Below are 18,997 nucleotides of genomic sequence, written 5' to 3'. Positions count from 1 at the left end.
ACTTTTTATTGATAGAACTCATGCCAGGGTAATTTTTTATAGATTATCCCTTGCATTCACTTCTGTTCCGATTTTTCCCCTCCCTCCCTCCACCCCCTCCCCCAGATAGCAAGCAATCCTTTACATGTTGAATAGGTTACGGTATATCCTGGATACAATATATGTGTGCAGAACCGAACAGTTTTCTTGTTGCACAGGGAGAATTGAATTCAGAAGGTATAAATAATCCGGGAAGAAAAACAAAAATGCAAGCAGTTTATATTCATCTCCCAGTATTCTTTCTTTGGGTGTAGCTGCTTCTGCCCATCTTTGATCAATTGAAACTGAATTAGCTCTCTTTATCGAAGAGATGTGTGGAAGGATTATTGACAAACATTAATAAGAGCTTATTCTATGGATCAAACTGTGCTTGGTGCTAAGACTGAAAGGAAAAGGTCAAGAGGAGGTAGAAAGGCCATTATTGGCCCTGATTCTAAGATCCTATCCATCTTTTGCTGATAACATACTAATCCTGTTCATCTTTCATGGAAAAGATCTGTAAGCCAAGTGACATAAAATGTTTCAGCAGATGATTTCAGGAGAGATACCTACAGCCATGGGAAGTGAAGGGAGCAAGAAGAGATAGTGAGAGCAAAGAAGCCACTCAGGATATAGAAACAAGACAAAGCTTGTAACAGTTGCCACTTTACAAATAATGTTATCTATGGCCAGCCCCAAATCAGTGCTCAAAGTAAATCCTGGAAAGTAAAAGTTGCTCAAGACAAATTAACATGCTAAAGCACCAAATAAAAATTCCAGCATCTTGGAAATGATTGCAACCCTTGATATATTAGTGAATAATAAAATGTCAGCAAGACCCAATCCCATCTCAGATATTTTGATAGCTATGTGACTATGATCAAGGCTCTTAATTTCTCCATGTCTCAGGCAACTTTTCAAGACTATAAATTACAGGTGATGTACAGAATGTTAGTGAGAGACAAGTCTTTAGAAATAATCTAATCCAACATTTTTATGTTAGAGATGAGGATATTTATGCCCAAATGGGATCACATAGCAATTTAAAGCAAAGATAATGGAAAGATTGTATGGAGTCAGTGTAAGTAGTGTCCAATTCTATCTCTTGTACTTGCTATTTGTGGAATTTAGGGCAAGTCACTTAACAGCTCTTAACTTCAGTATCCTCATTTTTTTAAAAAGGTGTTTGAGACTAAATGGTCTCTGGGGTCCCCTCCACCTCTGTGATCTATGATCATTCTTTCTTGAAGATCTCTGTCTTTCTAGGATTTCAATGTTGGGAAACAAGAAAAGTGTTGCCACTTCAGCAATTTTATTTCAAGAAAAAGAAGTTTCATTCTGGGATTCAGAACAAACCTGTCATTCTTTAGTTTTGTGAGGCAATGTAATGGAACCAGAGAATTGACTAGGAAATCAGGGCACGTAGTTTTGAAATTGGAAGGGACTTTTAAAAGATCCATCTAGACCAACCTTCTTATTTTAAAGATGAGGAAACTGAGACCCAGAAATGTAAAATTACTTATTTAAGTTCATAAAAGTAATAACCAGCAAAGGCAGGATTAGAATCCGGTTTGCCATAACTTTTGTATCATTTATTTGGCTTTTTAAAAATAATTTTTAAATTTTTTCTTACCGGTTTGGCTAAAAACTGCAATATCAATAGGAGAAAGCATTGAGCAAAGGCTCGGAAATAAATCTTCTTATGGGAATGGAGCTCCTTGATTTCTTGCAGAGTGAAGGCATCCATTGGTGAGGAAGAAGAATGTAGCAGAAGTCCTTTTGTCCTCCCAAACATCACACTGCTCATTTCTGGGAAGATCTTGCTCTCTAAGTTTTCACAGGGTCAGACACAATTCTCTGAAGAGCTGAGGAGCACTTCATCCAAGTCTCCTCTGTCTTGATTACTTATACAGCATAAATTTGGCATAAATTTCCCTCATTTTGCCCTCCACTAAGAGTTCCTCACCTGATGACATTTAAATCTGAACCCTTCTGGAAAGGCCTAGTGTATCTCCTAAGTTTTTCAACTCCAGCTTCCTTATTCAACCCTTCCCCCTCCTTAAAAGGCAAAGGAAAATATTCTAGAGCTGTGCTCTCAGCAAATTCCTCGGGGAAGGCAGAAGAGAAAATGAGAAGCGTTCAAGGGATTCCAAAGCCTTATACCCTGCTGAATTTATACAACAGCAACATTAAAGGTCAGGTGTTCTATGAATGGGTCTGAAAATGACTGAGCTGTATCAGCCTAAAAGTTTTCATCTCTACATTTTGCTTTATATTTGCTTCTAGGATAACAATAGTACCATGTTATATTCCCCATCTGCTACCCCCAGGATGGGGATCTCCTGTGGGATCCTTTTTATGTACCAGAAACTAGAGTCTATATCAGAGCTTGTTTCTAATACCTGAGACTAAATATATAAGAACTATTTGCTGAGCCAATTAAAGTTTCCCTCTAGAAAACAATTCCAGCTTTTTGCCCTGGACTAAAAGGTTGCCACTAAAAACACTTCTCCTAACATATCCTTAATCACTGAATAGGTATTAGTGATGTAAAGTGTTTTTCTCAAGGTTATTTGATTTCTTTCTCTGAAAACTATGGATTCATATCCTTCAACCATTTATTAATGAGGTAGTAGTGCTTATTCTTGTAGATTTGAATAATTTCTCTGTATTTTAGAAATAAGATCTTTATCAGGGAATTTGCTACAAAGATATTTCCCATTTATTTGCTTCTTTTCTAATTTTAGTTATATTGCTTTTTGTTTGTCCAAAATTTTTTTAATTTTATGTACACAAAAATTGTTTTACTTTTAATAATTTTCTCTCTTATTTGTCATGAATCCTTCTCCTACCCATATATCTGATATTTTCTTTCTTGTTCCTCTAATTTTCTCTAATTTATTTTGATGTTATCCTCTATATCTGTATTATTTTCATTTTAATTTTTATAACCTTATGGCATACAATGTTGGTCTATACTTAATTTTTGCCAAATTACTTTCTGGTTTTTCCAACAAATTTTGTTGAATAGTGTGTCCTTATCACAATAGCTAAGGTATTTGAGTTTATTAAATAGCAGGTCACTGCTATATCATTCTCAATGATAAGGATTATGTAGAAAAGAGAAGATGCCACAAGGAAACAAATTCTGAATAGCTCAATGTCATACTTACATCCATACCTGTACTTGAATTCAGCCAACATTTATTAAGTGGTTATTATATGCAGGAACTGTGCTATGTTCTAGACAAATGGAAATGAAGGGGGAAAATGTCTGCGTATTACTCAGAATTCACAATCTAATGGGATATGAACCTACATGTATGGAGGATATTGAATCAGTAGATAAATCAGTGGAGGACATTGAATCAGTAGATAAATTAACCATCCCAATGGTGAGAACAAGTTTCAGTCAATCAAAGACTTTCAGTTAAGTGTGAAAAGATCTCCAAAGCAGTGGATGAACTGGAATGACTTTGTATAGGAAGTATGGTTGAATTGACTGAATCCAAGTCATGTTCTATGGATTATCTATATACTATTAAGTTGATCTGAATTCCAGTATTTTTTAGTTTTATTTTAATAGGAATCCTTCTTCAGGGAATGAAGAGACAAATCTTGTTTGTTCCAGTTAGATATAAAGATACAAGAACAGTTCCTGCCCTCAAGGAACATACAACTTAATGAGGAAGACAAAATATACTAATATAGGTATATACAAGACATAAAAATCTTATTCAAGGTAACCTAGTAGGAGAAATAACTGCTATTCTTTAAACAATATCTCTAAAGAGACTAGTGTTTTGGAACTATGTTTTTAAATCTGTTTAAGTAGCTAATCTTTTCAAGTTCTGCTTACTTGAATATAGGTGATGAGACTGAGAATGAAGAGAGAAAATGCAGAGGGGAGATATAAATTTTGAAATGTAGGTTAGGAAAAAGGAAGTTCATAGTAAATAGCCTTTATTTTCTCAGAAAATTGAACACTCTTTTTTCTGGAATACTTAGCTAACTTGTATTTATAGATTGAGTCCCTAAGTAGTGCCTACTATATGAGGCTTTAAGGGTAATAATTTATAGATTTGCACTTCTAATAATATATAGCTCACAAATCCTTACTATATATTTCCAATTAATAATCAACAAGTAGACTTAAATAGCTCTTCACAAAGTAATTTACTAATTTAGTAAGAGCCCGCAAAGCTGGGTCCTGTGCTTTTTTGTATGCTCAATTTACCTTTATTTCTAGTGGAACATGACCAAAATGAGAGGACTGAGTTTTCTCAAATAAGATTAACTTTTACAGAGACCAAGCTTGAGGTAACTTGAAATGTTATCAAAATACTGTGGATCAAGCTACAAGTACCTTGTCTCCTCAGTGTTCTGAGACTAGATGCATTCCCACAAAGATAGGATAAAACTATGGCAATCGGAATGTTCTCAGAGAAAGTGGCTCCTACCATAAGTATCTTTTCCTTTGAGTATTCTGAGATTAGATGTGTTTCCACAAAGGACAAAACTATAGTAATCAGGATGTTCTTAGAGAGTCTCAAACCAAAAATATCTTCTCCTCTGAGTGTTATATAATTAGGCTGACATTTTTCCTTCCTATAATAATGAAGTAATATCATTACTAAACAAATATATACTAACTGGCAAAGCATCCAAATTTCCTACCTGAAGGTGAGAGGACCCTGGTTGTTGTTATACATTGTACACATTTTCCAAATGCATAAAATCAGGCTGATTTTTTTCCCCTCCCTCATATACCTCCATGCATGCACACACAGGATCCTTCATGATGGGTAGAAGAAAGAAGACAAAAGAAGATTTTCTATTCAATTCCAACTCCACCCACCAGTCTCATCAGGAGCGGGAGCAGGCCTTGGATTGTAACCAAAGACTTCCTTATTAAAACGGCAATTTTAAACTCATTTCTTTGCAGAGGTCCTAACATGTCATGCCATGCCACGCTATGCTATTCCATGCTATGCCAAGGAAACTTCTGCCTGCTGGAATAATATTCTCTTTCAGTGCTACCCTCTCTTTATCTCCTTCACTTATTTCCCTAACAAGTTTTATGTCTCTCTGTCAGAATTTCTCTATGCTTTCTCTGTCAGGATTTCTCTGCCAATAATAAACCTCTTTTTTTCAATCTAGCTTTTTTGGGTTTGTAAATTCCTTAAAGAAGAATCTCTGTGCTGCCAGAAGGGGGGTTCCTGTGGTGACCTTGTTTTTCTTTTAAAATAAATAAAATAGTTCTCTCTGGGGGAGAGGGTAGATTTCTCAGGGAGGTTTTCTTGGAAGCAGCTTTAGTATCAGTTGAAAGTAATAATCCCCTCAAAACGCAGCCAGGTGATAAAAGTTCAGATCTTTTATTATCTCCAATATAGCCCAGTTAGCTTAGAGGCCTCTCTCTCTCCTTGGTTCTAAGAGCTCTTACAGTTTTGTCCTTTGCTTCTGCCTCTGCTTTCTTCAGCCTCCAGAGCCAGCACCAAGTTGAATCTGTCTTGCCTCGGAGAGAGGGCCTCTGGCGTAATTCTGCTGAAATCTCCCAAAGTGCTTTGTGTCTGCACCAGAGTGCTCCTCTCCAATCCAGCTGAACTCTCTTCTACGACCAGCCAGCCAAGTGGAAAATATTCTGGAATAGATCTCTCTTCACTGCCTTATATCTTCTGAGAGAATGGGATTATGGGTTTTCTCCCATAGTGCTCTCTGGTCCTAAGAGCTTTAAGGGAGGTGTGAATTCACAAAGTTACAAAGCTTACTTTGTGAAGCTGGCATACTTGTGAACTCCAATGAGTAAAGGTGCAAACACAAGCATTGAACTAATTAGTTCTACTTAGTACCTTGTTTCAGGTTCTGGCCCAAAACATCTTCTTGTAAGATCAGATCAACTCTAATTAGTTAGCAGTTTGTAAAGATTCCAACAGGTTCCCAAAACTTCCTACCCATGTGCCGAATCTCAAGGGGATGTAGGGGACCCAAACCTCTCCATTTGGTTCCCTGAACCCCAAACCTGCCACTAGACCTCATCATTTAACTCCCTGACCACCAAGAACCCTAATCTCATCATTTGGTTCCCTAACAACCCTAAATTTAGACCTCATCATATTTTGGTTCCCTGACCAACGGGAACTCCAAAACCTAAACTTCATCAAGGCCAGTGGTTTTTTTTTCAGTTTCCCTACTTCCTGGAATATTTATTTATTTATTTAGCTATATTTAGCAAAATCAATTATTTGTCCATTTCTTAAATTCTTTCTACTTTCAACTTCTATGAGTCTGTTCTCTTCTTTGATTTTTTTATCTATCTCTTCTGCTGCTTTCTTTCTCCCCTTCCTGCTTCCACCCTCCCATTTTCCTGCACACACAGCCAGCCACATTCCTGAGTCACAAGCTGGAATACTTCCAAAAAGTAAACACTGCTTCAAGTGAAGAAAAATGGGACAGTGTCTCCAGCCAGGACTCTTAGTCTCTTAGACTCCTATGCTCCTAGTTTACTTTTGTAATTTTTTTTTTTCCCTAGAAAAAAGCAAAGACAAGATAAGGTTGTCTGCCTCCACTCAAAAGTGGACACCATCTGGAGACTATGTCTCTCTTTATAATTGTGTGAGGAGAAACATACCTCTTCCTGGTATCTAATTTCATTCATTAAGACATTACTATCCATAATATTTTTCAATTTTTAAGTGCACCATAGAATCTATGTCTTTCTTTTGATTTCTAAAGCTCTTGTCTGTATTCATAGGAGTTGAGGTATTTTATATATATAACACCTCTCTTTGTGCCATTACTAAGAGATCTTATATAGGCTTATAGTTAAATAATTAAACACAAGTGAAATGGTCTTGGGTTATTTTTTGACCCTTCCCTCCCTTGTGTGCTCCACTCTTTTAAAGCACACTAAAAATGCATCAAAAATCTTTATATGGAGATAACAACCTGTAATAAAGATGCAGACAACATTTTTTTAAAGATACCAATTATGATATCATTAGTTAGCCAGATTAGATACCAATTGGCCAGGCAATAAGGTAGGGTAGATAAAAAGGAAGTGGGAAATAGCTTCACAACGAGTGATAAATCCAGGTAAACAACAAATCTAATAAATGTATGAATAAAACAAACATTTATTAAGTTCTTACTATGTGCAAAATATTGTGCAAAGCACTGGGACTACAAATAGTAAATTAATAGAGTATCTTGTCCTCAACATCTTCTAATGATGATAAAACATGGAAGGTTTTAGCTGTAAATCATATAGGAAGTTCCTTAAAGCACAGAAACAAAGCAGATGGTAATACCTATTCCTTAATTGTAAAGGACTGAAACTCTGAACAAGATGTGCTTGAATCAAACAACCAAGCACTTAAGGCTAATTACCTATTTGCTATGAGACAATGACTCTATTAGCACATGTTTGGATAAATGGCTCTTCTCACAGTTGATGTGGAGGTCAATGTTTGGTGTTAAGATAATCATAGACAATGATTAGGGATAGAGGGAGAGAGGCCAGAGACTAACTTTGTGGCAGGAGGAGAGAAGTTGATGACTTTGGACTTGAGAATCGAGGATACATCTTTGGCAAGCCTATAGCAGTTTGCCTGCTTCTCTCACTTCTCCTCCTAAACATCAAGGACTTTTACCTGACTGGCTGATCCTGAGGCCTCCAGGAAGCTAGCCTGGACTGAACATTTAATGTCATTTCCACTGATAAAATCATACCAATTTCTAGACAAGGCTGCAAGCTCATGATTATATTCGCAGTCATAGTACATACCAGTTCCTATTCAGAGCTTCTCTTCCCAGCACAGAAACCAAAGCTTCCCAGGCACAACTCCTGATTATGATCCTTCAGTTCTCCCTTCCTGTTGAGAAAAATAACCCTTCTTATCATCCCCTTGCTGATATGACGCTTCATATCCTCTTTTTACTCACTAAAACTATCTTCATGAACATTGAAGTGAATTAACACAGAATAATCATGGTCTAGGCTAAAGGTGAAGACATCAGAATACTGATAGGGACTTAGTAGAAAGGGCATGTCCAGCATCATCTTTGGCAAGACCAGAAAAAGCATTAAATCTGAAACCTACTCATGGTTTTTGAACTCTTAAGGGAAGGGTAAGTCTCTTTGTGTTTGCACAATATCACCAGAACCATAGAGTTGAATCAAAATAAACATGTTGTGTTTCTAATTAAGTCAGTTACTTACTTCAAAGAAGTAATTCATCAAATCCATTGTATAACTACTGACTGTTCAAGTTAGTCAACAGTGATCATTCATTAGGAAACTTAGGGTTGCTACAGATTGTGTGATGGACATAAAAGAAAGTATCAGATACAAAGAAAATCCAAATGCTTAGACATTAATATGGACATTTTCTATTTTTGTAAATACTCATGAATCATTTACTTTATTTTTATTTATAAAAAGAAAAATAGTTTTAGCTAATCTTTCCTTTGTTTCTTCATTTCTGGTGCTAATAATTTGCTATTCCTTTTACATTTTGAAATCAAATTAGCTAGTAGTTCATTTATTTTCTTATTTTAAAAAATGAACATCTAGTTTTTCTTGTTAGTTTTTTGCTTTTGATTTTGTTCATCTCTTCGATTTTCAAAATTTCAATTTTAGAATTTAATTCAAGTTGTCTAAAATCTTTCAACTGAATGCTTGATTCATTGATCAGTTCTTTCTATCTTTTGTATGTAAAATTATACTAAAATATAGAATTTTCTCTAATGCTTTTTTTGATTGAATTCCCCAAATTTTGGTATGTTATTTCATTTTTGTCATTATCTTTAGTGGAAGTGTGAATCTTTAATGGAAGATTATTTATTATTTACTTTATTATTTTTTCTCTTTCATGCCTTCCCCACCTCTCCCAAGCAGACTATAGTTAAGCAAGGATATATTTATGTATATATCCATTTATATATGTTATAGATATATACATACACACATACATCTGCCACACACACACACACACACACACACACACACACACACACACATCTTTCCTATGTTTGCTAATTCTGCTTTAATTCTGCTCCTTAATCTCCCCCCACCCATGGTCCCTCTTCTTCCCTCATCATTTGCTTCCCCTTCCACCTTAGTTCTTTATAGATTTTAGAGGGTGCTATACCCTTTGTGGCATAAATGTAGTGTTGCCTATTTAACCCATTCCTCATATGAGTAGGTTTTCAGTATGATTCTTTCTCCCCCCTCTAATCTTTTGTGTATATTCTTCCTCTGTTCCTAATCTGTATAACATAATTACTATTTTTACCTTAGCTCTGCTCCAATCTTTCTTTTGAGCTACCTGTTTGTAGATATTAATCTTAAACATATGGTATACATTTCCATGTTTAAAAAAAAAACAATTTGTCCATGTTAAATTCCTTGAAATTGATCTTTGATATTGACTTTTATATGTTAAATTTTCTATTGAGTTTGGGTTTAGTTGAAAGAAAGTCTTGAAAATCTGCAAGTTCATTGAATGTTACTTATCCATTCTTTAAGATTAAATTATTTATTCATTTCTTCCATGAATTTTTATTGAATGTTAATTTTACTGGCTTGTGATCAGCAAAAATTATGTTTAATAATTCTGTTTTTCTATATTTCTCTTTGAAATTTGTATGCCCCAATATATGGTCAATTTTTGTAAAAGAGCCATGCACATTTGAGAAATATAGACACTCCCTCTTATTTTTGTTCAGTAATTACCAGAGACCTATAATCTTCAAATTTTCTAAAATTATATTTAACTCGTTAAGTTATCTCTTGTTTATTTCTTTTGGTTAAAGTCATCTGAGGCAGAAAAACTTATATTTATACTATATTTAGGTGAATTTCTTTTTAAGTCATTTAGTATTTAATATTTTCCATAACCATTTAGATTATATGGCATGGTGTGAAGTATTGAAATTAATTTATTTCTTATGATAGCATTCATTATAATGTAGTTTCTCCTTTTATTTCTTTTAATCAAGTATGGTTTTTGTTGTTGTTGTTTTGCTGAAGCGATTGGAATTAAGTGGCTTGCCCTGGTTCACACAGATAGAAAGTATTAAATATTTAAGACCAGATTTGAACTTTTGACTTCAGGGCTGGTGCTCTATCCACTGCACCAGCTAGCTATCCCTAATCAAGTGTGTTTTTTTCTCTGGTTTTTTTAAAACTTCATTTAAAGCATAATATATTTTATATAGCTTTTTTATTTCTGTGTGAATAGTTATGTTCCAAGCCTGGTTTGTTTTTTTTTTTTGAAACAACATATTGTGGGTCATATTTTCTCATCCATTTCATGAGTAAGTTCACATTCATATTCATAGTTATGATTTTAATTATGTACTTCCCACATCCTATTATTTTATATTTTTATTCTCTTTCTTTTCTACACTACTACAAAGAAAAAATACAATAAGAAGTACATTAAACACTAGTATTCTGTTTGATTAAATCTGTTTCTGCTTCTCTGTCCCTCTTTTTTTTTCCTCTCCCAGAGTTCAATCATAGGTTTTTATTATTTTTTTTTCTTTTCTTTAAACTTCTCTTCCAACCACCATCAGTGGTTAATTTATTTTCGTTATGTTTATTTTGGCTCCTTTTCCTCCCTGCCCCTTCTCATTTATTTGTTGAGTGAAATTCACCCAATTCTATATTTGTATTCTATCTTTTTTTGACTACTTCAGGTGAAACTGAAGTTCAAGTGTCAATCACTAACCCACCTTTTACGTTTTGTTTGTATAATCTTCCATTTGCAAACTCCAATTATGGGAAATATTTTCTCCAATGAATCTTTCCCTCCCAGTGAATTTATTTTCACCTTTCTTTTATTTGTTCTTTTAAGATCATAAAAATATAATGAAACCATCCAAATTTTGTCTTTGGGTGGGGCATGGGGTAGTTGGGGTTAAGTGACTTGCTCAGGGTCACACAGCTAGTAAGTGTTAAGTTTCTGATGGCAGATTTCAACTCAGATCCTTCTGATTTCAGGGCTGGTCAGAGCTGCCCCTAATTTTGTCTTATTTAATTTCTTTTTTCCCCATAATAATACCAGATTTCTGAGAGACTATTTCTCACTTTGTGTAAAGTCAGTCAGTAAATATTTATTAAGCATCTACTATCTGCCAGACACTGTCCTAAACATGAGGAATAAAAGAGCAACAACAACAACAAAATCCTTGCCTTTAATGATTTCACAATCTATTGGGAGAAACACACAAATACATACAAGCTATATGTAGGAAAAATAGGAAATGATTTAAAGAAAGAAGTCACTAGAATTATAAGGGAATAAGAAAGCCTTCCTATTAAAGATAAGTTTTTAGTTAGGATTTGAAAAAAAAAAAGAAGAAGAAGAAGAAGGGAGACAGGAGGTAGAAATGAGGAGAAAACATTAGAGAAAAGAGGAATAGTTAGAGAAAATGTCAAAGGCAAGAGATTATCTTATTTGAAAAAGAGTGAAGAGGCCATTATACTAGAAGAGAGTACGAGAAAAAAAGCCTAAAAAGGTAGTGAGTGGTATAAATAAACACATTATTCTTGTTTGGTTTTTTCCAATACCTTAAATATTTTTATTGTTTTATTTATTCTATTTATTATTTATTTTTATTATTTTATTATTATTTATTATATATTATTATTTTATTATTATTCTATTTATTATTTATTTATTCTGTTCACTTTTATGCTTGTATTTCAAAGTTTCTACTCAACTTTGATCTATAATAAAAAAAAAATTCTTGGCTGTTCCCTATTTCATTAAAGATCCATTTTTTTCTCCTTTAAAATTATACTCTTTTTTCTTGGTAATTTATTCTTGCTTGTAAAACTATATCTTTTGCCCTCTGGAATATGATATCCAAACTTTCCTCTACTTTGGTACCAAATCTTCTATGATTTTTACTGTGATTCCTCCATACCTGGAATTCTTTCCTTTTAAGTTCTTGAATCATTATTTTTCTTTGACCTTGAAGCTCTGAACTTTAGTTATATTCATGGGAATCTTTGTTTTGGGGTTTCTTTCAGACTGATAGAGAGATATATATCATCACTTTACCCTCAGATTCTAAGAAACATGGGAAATTTTCTTCTATCTTTTCTTGAAATGTGATTTGTAGCCTTTTTTTTGGTTATGACTTTCTTCATTTTTTTTACAATTCTTTCTTCTAGCACTCTCACTTACTTTTAAAAACCACTTTTAACTATTTTTTTAAACCTCTTGCTTCTTTTACATATATATACATATATAATTGTGTAGGTGGAAATAAAAAGGATAAATTATCTCATACAAATAAGGCCAAAAAAAAAAGGAAAAATAAAAAGAATGGGGGGAAAGTTAGTAGTACTGAAATCTTACTCTTATCAAAAATGGGTTAAAAAGGATTATATGCCTATAGAGGGGTATAAAAATCTTTTAAATTCAGAAAGAAATAAGAGGACAAGGGGATAAGACTGAGGGAAAGGATAAGAAAAAGATTCTTAGAGGGGTGGGTAGGTAAAAGAATAGGAATACAAGGTGGCAGGCAGAATAAAGTAGAAGAATGAGGAGCAATAGGAATAGAGCAAAAATCACAGAGAGGAAAAATAGGAAGGAGGAAGATAAATAGCAAGTAATTACAGCTTAGAATGGGAATAGGATGGACCTCCCCATATATGAATATAAACATAAAATACGTTGTACAAATAAAGTTAGATATAAATAATTGAAGTAATACTTATTGTTCATGGTAAAATCATTGTAATAAAAATGACAATTTTACCTAACTAAAAAAAAAAACACACACACACAATATTTTTATATAATACCATCCCAATTAAATTGCTAAAAAATTTTTTTAATGAATTAGGAAAAAGAAAAACAAAGTTTAATAAAACAAAGTTTAATAAGAAGAGCAAAAGTCCAGGAACTTCAAAGAAATGGGCATGGAAGATTTAGTAATTTCAGACATTAAATGATATTATAAGGTGAGAGCATTCTTGAAACGTAAAATGAATAATTTAGATTATTTTAAATTAAAATTTTCTTGTATAAATAGAGACTATATAGTCAAAAGTAGAAGAAATATAGGAAAATTAGGAGGGGACTTTTACAATCACTCAGGTAGAATATGATTCATTTGGAATACTGCTGTGATGTAGGAAATGATGAGCTGATTGATTCAGAAAAGCAAGGAAAGATTTGGATTTATGAAAGATGTTGTCTACCTAAATAGAATTAAGTCTTACATATAAGTACATGTAAATATGTGTTTATATTTATAGAGATCAAGGTATACATATGTATAGATGTGTGTATGTGTATATATATAGTTGTGTCTACATATAGAGATATAGAGATCGGTAGATGTGTCTATTTCTATCCCTGTCCTTATATAGATGTAGATACATCTATATATAAATAGAGATATAGAGAAAAAGATATATAGATAAATAAATATAGAGATATAAAGATAAAGATAGGTATATAGACACATTTCTTTTAATTAAAGGTTTTTATTTACAGAGCATATGCATGGGTAATTTTTCCAACACTGACCCTTGTTGCAAATTTTCCCCTTCTTCCCCCCATGCCCTCCCCTATCCAACTGATAGTCCAATCAATGTTAAATATGTTGAAATACATGTTAGATCCCAATATGTGTATACATATTTATACAGTTATTGGGTTGCACAAGAAAAATCAGATTAAGAAGCAAGAAAAATAAAAACTAAGGAAAAAAAATGCAAGCAAACAACAACAGAGAGAGTGAGAATGATATGTTGTGTTCCATCCTCTGTTCCCATGGTTCTCTCTCTGGGTGTAAATGATTCTCTTCATCACTGCACAAGTGGAACTGATTTGAATCATCTCAATGTTGAGGAGAGCCACATTCATCAGTATTGATCATCATATAGTGTTGTTGTTGCCATAAATAATGATCTCCTGATTCTGCTCATTTAACTTTGCATTAGTTCATGTAGGTCTCTCCAAGCCTCTCTGAAATCATCCTGCCAGTTGTTTCTTACAGAACAATAGTATTCCATAACATTCATATACCATAACTTATTCAGCCATTTTCCAATTGGTAGGCAACCACTCAGTTTCCAGTTTCTTGCCACTACAAATAGGGCTGCCACAAACATTTTAAAATGTTTGTGGTTCCCTTTCCTTCTTTTAAGATCTCTTTGGGATATAATCTCAGTAGAAAGACTGCTGGATCAAAGAGTATGCACAGTTTGATAACTTTTTGAGCATCATTCCAAACTGCTCTCCAGAATGGTTGGATCCATTCACAGTTCCACCAACAATGTATCAGTGTCCCAGTTTTCCCACATTTCCTCCAACATTCATCATTATCTTTTCCTGTCATCTTAGCCAATCTGACAGGTGTGTAATGATATCTCAGAGTTGTCTTAATTTGAATTTCTCTGATCAATAGTGATTTAGAGTATCTTTTCATGTGGCTATAAATAGTTTCAATTTCTTCATTTGAAAATTGTCTGTTCATATCTTTTGACCGTTTATCAATTGGAGAATGGCTTGAACTAATATAAATTTGAGTCAATTCTCTCTATATATATTTTAGAAATGAGGCCTTTATCAGATCTTTTGGATGTAAAAATGTTTTCCCAGCTTATTGCTTCCTCTATAGACATATATATAGAAAAAATAGATATAGATATAGATATCAACATTTAATTTTAGCCTTCTTTGGACATGTGGGGAAAGCAAGAAGAAAAAAATAAATAAAGTAAATGTACATAACAGAGAGCAAAAAAAAAAAAAAAAAAAAAAACCCACAAGGAAGCTAAAGGAAAACAAAAAGCTGGACAACTATGAAAACAATGTGTAGTGTTTATTTTATAGTTTTTCTTGGAATAGAAACATTGTTTTATGTTGAATCTTCCCTTATTTCTTGCTGTGTACGTGACAATTTTTTTCTTTTCTTATTTTTTATCTAAATTTTTTATCATTTTATTTTTATCCAAATACACATAAAAACCAGATTCTCTTCCTTCCTTTTCTTCCCTCCACACTGAGAATGCAAACAATTCAATTTAAATTATACATGTGTAGCCAAGCAAACATTTCTATAATAGTTGCATTGTGAAAGAAAACAGCCCCAAAATATAACTCTCAAGAAAAAAAAATTTTTTAAATATGCCTCAAATTGCATTTAGGCACCGTCAGTTCTTTCTCCAGGTAAAGACAGCACTTTTCATCATAATTTTTTCAAAATTGTCTTGGATTGTTGTATTGCTTAGAATATTTATGTCCTTCACAGCTTATCATCTTACAATGTTGCTATTACTTTGTACATAATACATTTCTTTTTGCATCAGCTCATGGAAGTCTTTCCAGATTTTTCTGAGAGCATTCTGCTCATCATTTCTTATATCACAAAAACAGCCATTTTCCAATTGATATGTAACCCCCAAAATTTCAATTCTTTGCCCCCAGAAAAGAGGTACTGTAAATATTTTTGCACATATAGACCCTTTTCCTTTTTTAAATCTTTTTTGGGATACATACCTAGTAGTGGTTAAGTCAAATAGTAAGCATGATTTATTGCTTTGGGGGCATAATTCCCTATTGCCCTGCAGATTTGTTGAATCAGTTCACAACTCCACCAATTTAGTGCATTAATATCTCATTTTCCCCACATCCCCTCCAAGATTTGTCATTTTTTTTTCTGTCCTATTAACAATCTAAAGGATATGATATAGTAGTACTTCAGAATTGTTTTAATTTGCCTATCTCCAACCAAAAGTGAATTAAAGCATTTTTCCCATATGGTTATAGATAGCTAGTTATATATTTTGATCATATATCAATTAAGGAATGACTTTCATTTTTATAAACTTAACTCAGTTCTCTATGTGTCTGAGAAATAAGGCCTTTATCAGAGAAACTGATAATAAATAAAACTTCAAATATTGTTTTCACAATTACTCTTGCTAATGTTATTCCTCCTTTTTTATTCTATTCTCTCTCTCCTTTTGCCTGTCCCTCCTTAAAAGTGTTTTGTTTCTGACTACCCCTCCCCCAATCTTCCCTCTCTTCTATAACCACCATCTCCTTATTTACTTTCCTGTAGGGTAAGATAGATTTCTATACCCAATTAAGTGTGTATGTTAGTCCCTCTTTCAACCAATTTTGATGAGAGTAAGATTCATTAACTCTCTTTTCTCTCCTCTTTTCCCTTCTATTGTAAAAGCTTTTTCTTGACTCTTTTATGTGTGATAACTTATTCCATTCTACCTCTCCCTTTCCCTTTCTCATTCTTCTCTTGTGCCTTAACTTTATTTTTTTAGATATCATCCTTTTACATTTAAATAAAACCTGTACCTTCTGTCTACATACTCCTTCCAACCATCCCAATAATGAGAACGTTCTTAAGAGTTACTGTAATATTCTCTCTAAAATGTAATGTTTTCTGTTGAGGTTTTCTTGGGGTCTCTGGAGGCAGCCTTCGTTTCAGTTCAGTAATCACCAAAAGTGCATGAGGTATTAAAGTCCAAATCCTTTATTATCTCTTTCAAAGTCCTATCTCCAACACTTGGGACTCAACTAATTTTCTGGAGGCTTTCCGGAGTCTTGGTTTCAGTAGGGAAGTGAAGGAGGAGAGCCTGCCACCAAGGTGGTGTGAGATGGAATGAAACTGTCTGAGTCCAAGGGTTTGTGCTCCAGCCTTCAGCCTCCAGCCTTCTGTCCACTTGTCTCTGAATCTCCCTGGCTGAGGCTTCTAGCTTATATGCTCCACACTGAATATAAATCCATCATTATATCACTAGGAAACCATTATTTGTTGTAGGATTAAATCAATGCTAAACTAGATTTAACCATTGTCTCCTCAATTCCACTTAGTACCTTGTTTCAAGTTCTGGCCCATAACATCCCCTTGTAGGATTAAATCAATCATACTGAACCATGATAAATTAGATAATTATTGTCTCTATCAATTCCACTGTAAGAATCCTTTGTTTCAAGTTCAGAGTTGTGGCTCATAACAAGTTACAAACATCATCTTCCCTTGTACCCCTGTAAACAGATTAACCACATTAAGTCCCCTTTACCTTTTTATGCTTCTCTAGGGCCTTGTATTGGAAAGTCAAATTTTCTATTCAGGTCTGATCTTTTCATTAGTAATGCTTGAAAGTCCTTTCTTTCATTGAATTTCCTTTTTTTTTTCCCCTCTGGAGGATTATACTCAGTTTTGTTGGGTAGGTGATAACTTGGTTATAATACTAGTTCCTTTACTCTCTGGATAATCATATTTCTAGACCTTATTCTTTAGTGGAGAAGCTGCTAAATCTTGTTACCTTGATTGTGGTTCCACATTATGAGAATTGTTACTTCTCTTCATTCATTTATTTCTGTTTTAAGTGAAAAAGATTGGGCATGACTATGACCTTTGAGTTTCAAAAGCTTGGGAGAGTGAACCACTAGAAGTCTGGAGGCTGGCTTCCATACTGGGATTGACTGGAAGCCTAATGATTATTAGGAATGAAATGCTTGACCCAGCCTAGAAGCAACAGATATGCAAACTCAGCCATTCTATATATATGGAAATGAACATGTTGGAGTTTCCTATGTTACACAGGAAATACATCAAGTCTGAGCCCTCTTTTGCTAGGGACTGAGAGATATAGGGAGAGTGTTCTCCTATACTGGATACTGGAGAGAAAGTTTGTATCTTCATCTCAAAATTCCACTCTTCTTGCTATATCTACAAAGTGAAAATTTCTTTATAAAATATAATTGTTAATGGATTAAATGGAACTGGGTTACTAAACATTGTTGGTTAACAGCAAAGAAAGAGAGAAAGCAACAGAATATGGTCTTGAGATAATGGTATTAAAGTAAGATGCCTCCTTAATCCCTCACAGTAAAACTAGACCCCTGAAGGTCTATTTACAGGGGTCCTCAAACTACACCACGGGCCAGATGCAGCAGCTGAGGATGTTTATCCCCCTCACCCAGGGCTATGAAGTTTCTTTATTTAAAGGCCCACAAAACAAAGTTTTTGTTTTTACTATAGTCCGGCCCTCCAACAGTCTGAGGGACAGTGAACTGTCCCCCTATTTAAAAAGTTTGAGGACCCCTGGAATATATAGACAACCTTGATCTGGGAGAATGGGTCCAGAGTCATTGCTACATAAATATGTTATTTTTATTATTGCTAATATGGCTAGCATTCATATGTCACTTCAAGATTTATGAAGCACTTTATATATGTTATCTCCTTTTATCCTCACAAAAACCCAGGAAATAATTGCTATTATTATTCCCCATTTTACAGGTGAGAAAATTGAGGCTGAGAGGTTAAATGATTTGTTTAGGGTCACAAACTAGCAAATACCTATGGTAGCATTTGAATTCAGTTCTTCAGCACTCTACTAACAGACCTCCTAATTGCCAAATCATTCATCTTTCCCTGTTTCTCATGTTTGAACTTGGCTTTATCTCTGAGCTTTCTTCACCTCTCAAATCCAAACTGACACATTCATTCTGTTCTATTCCACCTCTGTAACATTTTCTGTGTATGTCCCTTCATTTCTACTCCTATTGCCAGAAGAAAAACTCATAACTTGGACTATTGCAATAGATGTCTAAGAAGAAGGTGTCCCACCTCCAGTCTCTCTCACTCCATGCCTTTTTCATATGGCTACCAGTATGATTTTTCTCAGAAGCCTTGTTCTTCCTCTGCTTAAAATCTTTCTTTCCAAGTAAAGTTTAGACTTCTTTTCTGGGTTCTTGAGACCTATTACAATCTGAAACTACTCTCCTTTCAAGCTTATTATTTATATCCACTATATTCCAACCAAAATAATCCAATTTCTGTCTCCTGAACATGCAATGTATTAGATGTCTGAAATGAGAGTGAGAGAAGATTCAAAGACATCAAATCCTCAAGTTTAACTAATGGACAAGGTTAAATATGACCAACAGGACTAGAGACATGGAGAGGAAGGACAGGTTTA

At 34.0% G+C, this 18,997-nt stretch overlaps 1 protein-coding gene across 1 annotated transcript in view; it reads right to left on the bottom strand.

Moving 5' to 3' along the window:
- Positions 1-2,121, bottom strand: part of GLP2R (glucagon like peptide 2 receptor) — an 88,896-nt gene extending 86,775 nt beyond the window's left edge. Inside the window, exon 1 of the mRNA XM_051995546.1 lies at positions 1,652-2,121. Within this exon, the coding sequence (XP_051851506.1) occupies positions 1,652-1,825 (174 nt within the window). The 5' untranslated portion in view covers positions 1,826-2,121. The remainder of the gene's footprint in view (positions 1-1,651) is intronic.
- Positions 2,122-18,997: the final 16,876 nt, after the last annotated feature.

This window comes from Antechinus flavipes, chromosome 4 (assembly GCF_016432865.1).
Source record: "Antechinus flavipes isolate AdamAnt ecotype Samford, QLD, Australia chromosome 4, AdamAnt_v2, whole genome shotgun sequence".
NCBI classification, from domain to species: domain Eukaryota; kingdom Metazoa; phylum Chordata; class Mammalia; order Dasyuromorphia; family Dasyuridae; genus Antechinus; species Antechinus flavipes.
This window is presented reverse-complemented; position numbering and strand designations above follow the sequence as displayed.